The 10,810-nt window shown below is 35.9% G+C and overlaps 1 protein-coding gene across 2 annotated transcripts in view; it reads left to right on the plus strand.

The window, feature by feature from the left end:
• LOC145986353 (bifunctional 3'-5' exonuclease/ATP-dependent helicase WRN-like) overlaps positions 1-9,721 on the plus strand; it is an 81,936-nt gene extending 72,215 nt beyond the window's left edge. For both annotated transcript variants that reach the window (XM_083120229.1, XM_083120230.1), the window contains exons 17-20: positions 2,480-2,705; positions 3,253-3,395; positions 5,834-5,976; positions 8,858-9,721. In XM_083120229.1, coding sequence (XP_082976355.1) covers positions 2,480-2,705; positions 3,253-3,395; positions 5,834-5,976; positions 8,858-9,502 — 1,157 coding nt within the window. In that variant the 3' untranslated portion in view covers positions 9,503-9,721. The remainder of the gene's footprint in view (positions 1-2,479; positions 2,706-3,252; positions 3,396-5,833; positions 5,977-8,857) is intronic.
• Positions 9,722-10,810: the final 1,089 nt, after the last annotated feature.

Genomic DNA, 10,810 nt, shown 5'->3' on the forward strand with positions numbered 1-10,810 from the left:
TTTTCGTTATTCTGTCCTCCATATTCTTTATGAAATTTCTTTTTCTCACCTCACTTACATCACTTCTTTTGTGGCAGAATACCCCTGCTGCACACTTCTTCTGATGCCAAGCGGGTTCAATTTCTTCTCCTCTCTTCCTTTTCATCAATATATCAAGGTAGCTTAACTTGCCTTCTTCTTCTATTTCAAGTTCCAATAATATCCCTCCTTCTTCATCTTGTATTTCTTTGGCAAAAATGTCGAGCTGCCTCTTCGTTCCCTTCCATATGCCAAAACAATCGTCCACATATCTGCAAAACAGAATTATTTTGTCACCTCCTTTTTCTATCACTTTCTTTTCCCATTTATTCATAACTAATTCAGCCAATGCTGGGCTTAGGCTAGAACCTAAATTCAGTCCTTCACTCATTAACATTATTTTATCTCCCATTATACTGTAACCGTTATTCCAAATGGTTTCCAGCGCCTTCACTACCCTTTCACTATCCCATTCTCCTATAATTTCCTTTCCCATTCTCTTTTTAATAATGTCCAAAACGTGTCCCCTCTTGATGCTTGGAAAAGTATGTTCCATAATCATGGAAACAAGGCTTAATGGTGTTATAGGCAATGAAGTACATCAACTTTGTTCAAGTACAAAAGCTGATGACAGAAGCTTGCGGGATATCTGAAAAGTCTGTACAGCGTATCAGCAGTACTTTAACTTCGGCAGAGGCTTTGATGTAGTAGCAGCTGCTGCCTATTCGTGCACACCCAAATAAATGTGCAATGTAATTAATTTTTATTATATTCATTGAACGTCATTTCTTCAAAACATCAAATGTTCCCGGGCCACATTACCTTCAATTTACTTCCTTACGTCAGCTTTTCTATCTGAGTAACCTGCGTCGAATGTGCATGAACTTTTGGAAAGTTCACCGTGAAAACTGGGAATTATACTTGAATTATACTTGATGTGATCACAACCAAACTCCGGCTGCCTTAACCCTCCAGAACCCATTGATTTGAGGCTGAGTGAGTTCCACATCTACTTTATGCAGGGACAAGACCGGAAAAATTCCGACCTTAGATCACCCACCCCAAGATTCGAACCTGAGCCTTCTGCATGACAGTCAGCCAGCCTGTCTGCTTTATTTTAAGTAATAAAAGTAATACCCCTAAGCAGTAGTATCCCCCCTTTTCTCTCTATTTTCTGTATTTTATCTGTATTATCATTGGGACTAACATCTAAGTCTGCACCAGGATTCGAACCTGGAACCCCTGGCATTGCAGCATGCTGTGTTAACCCCTCTGCCACAGAGGTTGATTAAACCACCACAGCTATCAAGCATTAGTATACTATTGCAATGTGCAGCACAGATCTATTAACTGTTACGCCATCCAGCAAGAGTAAAATCAAACTGTTGGTCAAATTTTTCAGAACGTAGTATTTTAGATAATTTAATCATTTGTCCCGCACTGTGGCTGTGCGGTCATGCTTTGGGCTCCAGCTATGTGACGTGTGTTTGTGTAGGTTAGATGCTCCTTGGGGAAACGTAACAGCTTTTCTCCTGAGATTTCGGCCTGTGTATGAAACTGGTGAAAAATCACCAGTAATGATTAAATTTGGGAATATTGAATGTTCCAATATAATACTATCAGGGAAAAATTATTTCATTTTTAAAATATATATATTTATAAACATAACATGAAAAAACCCAATAAAACCCAGTTTTGCCCAGGTTTAATCGAATTTTATCTGAAAAAAACCGGGCAAAATTCCAACCCTGACTGTAGGTGGGTGGCGTGACCTTGACTGGACTACTTCATGGATATAGTAGCTATTTCCTGACCATAGCTATTTCATGTTCATTGTTGTGATACCAACCTTTCTTGTAGTTAATATTCTCAATGTCTTTCATCTTCTTTTGAAATAAATTTAACATTTAAAGAATACAGTTAACCTCAATTACACACGATTCAAGTACTTTTGGTAAAGATATAAAAAGTGCAGAAAAATGTAAAGTTTTGGAAATAGGTAATTGTATTGGATTGTTATATTGGAACCAAGAAAATTAAATGTATACAATCCATGAACATAAAATTGAGGTAAGTCTAGAAGCGTTCCTGGCGACAAATAATGAAAAGATCCTCTCAGGACTCACCTGGTCGAGATATCTTATGATACTATATTGATTCTTAACCAGAGATTAAAGAGAAATTCTTAATCCCTTTATGGTAAAATGTGAATATTAATAATAAATATTGCCTTTATTCGAGTTCTGATAGCTGTTTTTACAACAAACCGTTGTCACAATTAAAACTAATAGAATACGAAGTAGAAAAACATTGTTACAATGTACAGTATAACATAAATTTAGGGGAAAAATGGTTGTATGTAAACTTAATGGATGCAAATTTGAGAGATTAGTTATATGTTGATTTTGGATCCTCATATTGTGAGTGTCCTGTAATGCAAGCTCACATTTTCTTCTTTCAGTTGATGGTTTCATGGAAGCTAAGATAGAAAAATTTGGAAAGCCTATAATTGATAAAGTAGTGCAATTCTCACGTGCTAACAATCTTCCCCAAGATATATTTTCACTCGATCCATCTAAGCACGAGACAGTTCATCCCTGTGCTAAACTTCTGTCAGAGTCTCAAAGTGTAACATACAGAATGTTTGGAAAGGAAGGAAAGGAATTGTTGCAAATAGCAGCAGATAGGTATGTTAATTTTTATTTTGATACTATTGGGAAAATATTCATGAGGGATTAGCTCCAACTGTACAATATAATCAGTGTTGGAATGGTTTGAACTATTTTCTGTTACAAAATTTGTCCAAATGATGGTGTGACATTGGTAGTTTTATAATTGGCAGTCACAATTAATTTCCAAATTATTGTTAAAATATACTTATTTTAAACAATTTTTAACATTAATTACTTAAATCATCTGAAAGGCTTTAGTAAAAAAATACATCTAATGGCATGGTTGGACGATTTAAAACATTGTGAATAATAAATTGTGGCAGAAGAATGGTTTACTAAGAAATTAGCCTGTTTCTCGTAATACTGTTTTTTAAATAAATAAATTATGTAACTGCATAAATATGACATTGTAGAGCTGCATACTTCAGTAATGCATATCATATTGCTGTATAATCTCTAGAATGTAAAGCCTACCAGAGTGTATTCTGCATTTGATTACAATCATAAATAAACAATAATATTTAAAATGCATTAATACGTACATTATCCTCTTTTTTTTCAGACAGACGAGTCCAAACACTGTAATAAATCATTTGTGTGAAGCCATCAAAGTAGGACTCCCAGTTAGTTTAGAAAGAATAGGTGTCACAGAACAAATCGAAAGGGTCATAACAGATGTGATTCGAGCACCTCCTGTGAATTCTGGTAAGCAGACGGCATTAGGTTCATTTCATTATGTATATGATCCCATGTAATAAGTTATTTAAGTAAACTAAAGGAAATATTAAATATCCACAACCCAAAAACAAATTCAAAACCTGGAACAAAAGAAACCGTACTAAATTTAAACCTATAGAAATAAATCTGTTGGGATATTCAGAAATTTATACCTATACTTAAGCGGCACTTAACTCATATGTTATTCTGGATGTGGAAGGTCTTGCGTTTGTCAAGAGCGCGTGTGGGATGTTAAGAAAGAGAAATAAATTTAAAAAGAGATAGAAAGAGTTACATTTAAAAAGAGAAAAAGAGATACCACTGGTTTCCAGAGGTGTTCACCAACCCTCATGAGGGTAGACCTTGCCTTCACAACCAGAAAGACTTGCGAGGTGAGGGCTTGGATTAGTCATGAGGATGAGGAAGGTTGATTCAAAATGTGATGCCCCTATGGAGGGTGAGTAGCTTCTGACAAAGTTTGATGAATGCTCACCTCCTGCCCACTGCGTTAGCAATAGGTGTACGAGTTGCTAACATATACCAAAACAAGGCACAAGCGGAGCAGTGACAAGTGAGATGGTTGTCTGCTACTGAGATGTAATTGAAGTGAAACTCGTGTGGTTGAATGTGGAAAATGGATCGTCAACATTTCCGTGAGGGAACAACATTGAATACATCCAAGATCTACAACATTTACTGCATCGGATCCATTGAGTATGCACTCAGGTTCTTCATTACAGTTCTCAGCTTCACATGGCCTTCGCCGTGAAGCCTTCGCCCAGCATGGGGATTGTGTCACTCACACATGTAGTCAGTTACATGATATGGTTCCCCCAGACTATTTTCTCTTTCCATGACTGAAATTAGTCTAAAAGGCAAAAGGTTTTCTAACATTTCTGACATTAAATGCCATGTGAGCTCAACAACATCCAGAAAGAGGACTTTAGCCCAGTTTTCAGGACCTATACACACATTCTCAGAAGTGTGTTACCTTCAATGGGAAGTGCTTTGAAGGAAAGTAAAACATGTTTTTCAAAATACATCAATGCTTCCCGTTCCTGAACTTTGCCAGAAATGTTATGTGTGTTGTGTTAAATGAAGCTGTGGTATGGTCGTTAACACCAGTTGGGAACTAGTGTTCCAAGGAGTGTTGTGCAATGTTGGGAACACCCTGTGTACCAGATAATCTTCAGAGATACATGTTTTGAGTGTCACATGAGACTTGACCTACGTTAGTGTCATTACTCATTAGCATAAAGTTTAATTTAATTGGCCAAAATTAGGGGTGCAATTTGCTGCTAAGAAAAATCATAGCCTTTAGAGTAGAATTTTTTCTCCGAACGTATCAGCAGCAAGTGTGTAATTCTTGCCATGAGAATGGAACGCATATCAGGTAATATTCAGGTACCATTTTGAACAATCGCCTCCTGGCATTGGCTACGTGGGGGCCGATGTGGTTCAAACTGCACAAAAAAAATTAAAAAAACAACTTAGGTTTCTTTGACCATAAGCTAACTCTAGCATTCATAGTATCAGAGATATAGAAAAAAATGAATTTCCTACCAAACAAAAAAAGTTTTTATGATACGATATTTTTTTTACAAAAGTATAAGCAGCAAGTGTGCAATTCTTGCTAAGAGAATGGAACACACATTGAGCAATACGCAGGTATGGTTTTGAACCCTCATGTCCTGGTTTTGCATATGTGGGGACCTGACAAAATTAAAATTCCGCAAAAAAATATATATATATTTTTTTTACTCTTATGTTTGGTAAAGGAAAATTATGGTTTTGGTGTATAGGGTTAGAGCTCTTTACTCAACAAAATGAGGTATCATTTGTAACTCTAGCATTCATAGTTTCCAAGATAAAAAATGAAGGGCTCCGGGTGTAAAACATGGTAAGTGACATTTTGGTCATTTCTGAGTTCATTAAGAAAAGGTTATTAGAAGCTATACTGTAGATAAATTGTTTTCATGTTGTCTTGACCAATTTCAGAAGACTTCACGTAGTTCAATGCAAATTGTATGACATGGCAATTTCACTCGAAAATTGAAGGATGGCATATTTTATTTTGTAATTCAAAAATGGCCAAAATGTCACTTACTATGTTTTACACCTGAGCCCTTCAAATATTATTCAAATCTTGGTGAGTTTCAAATTTTCTGCTTGAAAACACTCCCGGCATGAAGGCCTACACCAGGGAAATTGGCCCCAGCATTTAAGGGTTAATGGAATATTTGCGATTTCATATCAGATCAGTATAATATTGGTTATTAATACGTATCAGTAAATTATGTGACACCTTAGAGGTATAGACAAAAAATCAGATCAATCTATCCATAATTCTTAAAATTGTAGCATTATGTGTTTGCTTCCTTTTTTCAACAAAGTAGAAATACCTGATGCTTTTTTTCTTTTTGTAGACATTAGTCGGTTGACACCTATTAAGGAGAAATGCCCAGGATATATAACATGGGATCAGATAAAAATCACTCTAGCAGTATTAACACGAAGGCACGGTGTAGGCAATGCAAAGCTTCAATTTGAACAAATTCCTGCTGTAAATGTAAGTACATTTTTGATTATGTGTTTCCTCTGTAACTGCTGTACCAAGAAGAGAAACACCCTTCAGCACTTTCATCGAATTTTCAACCTTAGATGATTGAAGGAAACATGGATGATCAAGGTTTCTATGCATCTGGAAAACAGTAAAATGTCAGGGAATTTGGCTTGTCAGGGAAAAATCAGGGAAATTTGCAGATTGTCTGGAATTTACATGCATTGTGGAGTCTGCAAGTGAAAAAGTTGCAAAATCAACAAACAGTTCACTTCCACTTCAGGATTCTGTTCTTGTGATTCCACTCCCAATAAAGAATCAGTTTAGAAACTTGTTTCTTTCATTCTTATGATTCTCAGTCTTGTGCAAAATTATGGTTCCTTCGAATTTCTGTAATAAATTTTCACTTTTATAATACTAGATGTTAGAAAGAATATCAAAGTAAAACTTGCAGTCCAGATATCTGATTGATAACTAAAGTACATTAACAATATGATCATAATTATGGGAAAGGTTGGTGAAGATGAGGTTATCATCTATTATTTTATAGATCTTCGTCTTGTTGACATTTCCTATAGAATTCCTATATGCAACAAAAATTTCTCCAGATATCATAATAGCACATGTGCAAATTACTCACTCGTGGCAAACTGAATAATGCTTTTTAAAAAAAAGTCCCTAAGAAATTATTTTAAAAAACATCTAAAAACTGTTTACTTGCATTTTGGCGAGTATTTTGTTGTTTGAGCATCGTTTTGGGGTTCCTAAAGCCCTCTTCTTCAGGCTTGTTTATCCTACATGTTGTGTCACTTATTTAAAAACAAGGATTGGGTTAAAAGGTACATTTGGAAAATAGAAATATTTTAAAGACATGCCTAAGCCTTGGTGAAAAGCTTCTCAAAACCAGTATTACTCCCGTTAAGAATCCCTGAAGATGTTAAGTTTTGATTTTTTTAACGCCAAGTGAAGTCTGAAGAAGGGAGCTGTAGGAACCCCAAAACGATACTCACACAACAAAATACTTGCCAAAACGTAAGTAAACAGTTTTAGATGTTTTTAAAATAATTTTTAAGGAATTTTTTTAGAAAGCATTATTCTCCAGATGCTGTGTACTTATAAATGTAAGCAAAAAAAGAGCATTTTCTGCGACACTATAAATCTGCCAGAAAATGAAAAAATTTTCTGTTGTTTTTATACTGTGGAGATCTGTTAGGGTGAAATAATGTACCTCTGTTACCTTAGCCTGAAAGCTAGATGCACGTCATTGTAGCACCCAATACATTTGATGCTGATTGTAATTTTACATTTTACTCTTCAAATTTTCACATGTTCTTGTGTGTAGAATGAAATTTGCTGAAAAAAAAAGTTGTGAAAGTGAATATTCATAATAATTAACGGATTATATATTTAATTGAAAAACAAGGTTCAAAAGCAAAAATCCTGATGATAAACAGGTCTGGAAAAATTTAATTTTTGGACTCGAAAACCTGGAAATGTAACGGAATTTCATAATCAAAAAATTGTAGCAACCTTGATGATGCAATCAGCACTAGCCATGTAATGCTGCCCCTGCATGTGTCCCAAATGTCCCAAAATGTGGGGTGTTCTTCACCACATCCTTGTCACCTTTATTCAGTGCTTGTGTCATCATGAAGGGGAAAACAGCAAAGGCAGAGATGTAGTATTTAACAGTGTTGAGAAAAGAAATAAGTGAGGGAAGTTATAAATATGGCAACACGGGTGTGCTCAGGCACAAGAGGGACGTTTTTTGTCTGCAGTTGACTGCAAAAGGAGAAAACAAATCATTGTTAGTACGTTTTGAAGTTTTCCTGGTGACAAATGATGAAAGGATTCCACAACTCACCTGGTCGATAGCCCGAGAGAATCTTTTCATCAAATGATTGTTAGTTCAAAAGTTGGCCACAGTCTTTCTTTTTTTTTTTGGTACAACTGTAGTTGAGGTGCTGAAACTTGAAAGCAAAAATTATGAATGCCCAAGTTGGAGTTTTGTTGGTGCATTTGCAGTACATATAGAAGATACCATGGAGGCATTCTAAACAATTTACTCATTGTTTCATGCACAATTTGAAGATAAAATTGATTTTGCCATCTTTGCCACAATATAAATGCTAACATTTAAAGTAATTCCATAATTTCTGTTGTTGAAATATAGTATTAGTATTGGCATGAATCGAAAAGATAATAACATTTGTATTTTTACTTTGCATCCACTATCAAGCACATCAGCAAATTTGATAAATTTTATATTCCTGGGTTTGCCAACTTGAACGTTGTGGCCTTGGTTCTTGTGAGGGATGTAGGGTTGTCTGCTAGCATATGCTGTGTTGTCATCTCAGGTTAAGAAGAAAGTTCACATCAAGCCTGTTCCCTCTGTCAGAACGACATCTTCTAATGTTGATGAGGTTAAAAATGTTTAATAAACCACTGAAGTGAAATGAAACTCCTTGTGTTAAGAGGCTCAAACTTTCCCAGTGAAGTTATGTATTTTCCACATATTCTGTTAGGCTATAAGGAATCGCATGCAATTAGCTTCATCACCCATTTTTGGGATTTCACTGGAATTACTCTTACTGTGTAATCATAACACCTGACAATTCTCTTCCTAACAAATGTGTAAAAATATTAACAACTTTTTTTTAGCAATAGATGTATACAATACTTATGAACCAATCTTATGAAATAATTTTTACACAAGAGAAATTTAGAAAATGCATGTTTGCATGCGAAATAAAGTTTGGTATTTGTGCTTTAGTTATCATGTTTAGACTTTTTACTTAGTTGGGAGCACATCAAAATGCAGGAAAAATGTTCTTTAGAAGTTCGAGCCCTACAGATGATTTTATATAAAATGCATTTGTTGATTTTTCAGGATGAGCCTACAAATAAACTCGAGCCAGGTGAATCATCCCCAAAATCTGAAGAGGACCTTTTTAGTGAATCTTGGAATGAAATGTCGGAGTGGTTAGAATCTGGACCATCCAATAGAGGAAGTGACACAAAAGAAACATGTGGGGAGAAACCTGAAGAAACTGAAAGTGCATCTGTATTAGTGAAAGAAGAGTCGGAGCTCAAGGAGTCAATTACAGGGGCAGAGACACAGTCAGTATCAGATGCAACAGTCGATGAAGTGAAGACAAAAGATGAGTTTTTTCAATCTGAGGTTTCAGAAGCCAGTGACAATGAAGAAAGTAGTTCGTACAGTAGAGTACCTGCGAAGAGAGAAGTCCCAAGAAACGAGGAGAGCTCTCAGATAAGAAAACATCCCTTTGTCAAGTCATCTGCGATTGTCAATTCTCAAAAGACACTTGACTCATACAGAACTTCTCAAACGAGGGTTCAGGTGAGAAACTCTCCCAAAGCAAAAAGACGCTTTGAATATGAGGAAGATGATCTCTCTGGAGATGAGAAGAAACAGGAGTTGCCAAAAAGAAAATTACCTGACTGGTTAACAAAATATGATGCCAAGCAGGAAATTAAAAAGAAAGTGAAAAAGAACTCTTTGTTTAAACTTTAAAATGTTAAATGTAAACTCAGTAATTCCATTCATTTACTTTTCATATTTTTGTTACTGCATTCAACATCAGTAATTTATTTTTATAAGAATCATCGTGAATACAGCTTTACATAAGTTACTTGTTAATTTAGTAATGAGTGTTACATACAGAATATTTTCTACTATTGTATTATATGTGTATTTCCTAATTTTCATATATAATACAGAAAATAATTAACACATTTCCTTTCTCTGTGCCACAGGATTAAGTTCTTGGTAAAATGTTAAGGTTAGTGGATAAAACATCTTCATTACTTTCATTGCATTGTAGAATGTATAGGACAGGCCTTGGGAGGTCGTCTTAATTGTGAAAGAGCACTCATGTATACTTGTGTGTATCTCAGAACAAGCAAGGTTACAGTAGCGGGGTGTAACAGGGGTGGATAGGGGGGAGCAGTGTTGCCAGTGGGTTACAGAAGAAATACATGGAAGCTGGTATGAAGTCACAGACAATTGTACCCACACACACATGCACACAAATTGATAAATGACCCAAATTCCACTTGTTCAATGGCACTATGGTTAAAAGATGACTGTCAATGCAGGGTACGTTTTAAGGACAAAGGAATTTCCCATACTAAATTAGGAGAAAATACATTTAAAAAATTCAAATTTGAAAATCCATTATTTACCTTGATAATTGTTCTTGGTTTTTTGAGGGAGTGGAGTGTTAAAGGGGCATTTATTCCCAGTAAGTCAAAGTTGAAGTATGGTTTGTACGAGGGCCATTTTTCTTATAGTGGCAACCAGTAGCAGCTTCTGCCTATTCGCACGTGCACACCCAAATAAATCTGCAATGCAATTATTTTTTATTAAACTTATTCACTGAAAACTATCTCCTTCAAAAGATCAAACGTTCCGAAGCCCAATCACCCCATCGGCTTTGCATTACCAGTGTCTGCCGCTGGGATATGTTCGCTCGGAACACAAGTCGTCTGGTGCTCATTGGCCGCTGTTTGCAGCACGCAAAAAAAAAGAAGGGATTCGCTCTTCTAGATCACGATAGTATGGGCTAAACTCGCACTGTTAGTGATGTGTTCACGATACAGCAGTGTTGCAATCCCGTAAATCGAGTTTTTTTTTTGAAAAGGGACATCTTCGCCCACCCTGTTCCGAGCATGACAAGGGCAAGGAAGAAGACAGGAGGGAGGGGAGGACAATTGAAAGCGAATTGTGTGCTTTAAACAATGTCTTGCACTGCCTTTGCTTGGGCAAAATAAACTGTCCTTGTGGCGCTGTAGTAGAATTATCCACCTGCTCAGTCAGGGG

This window comes from Lepisma saccharinum, chromosome 4 (genome assembly GCF_977018435.1).
Source record: "Lepisma saccharinum chromosome 4, izLepSacc3.1, whole genome shotgun sequence".
In the NCBI taxonomy this organism is placed as follows: Eukaryota; Metazoa; Arthropoda; class Insecta; order Zygentoma; family Lepismatidae; genus Lepisma; species Lepisma saccharinum.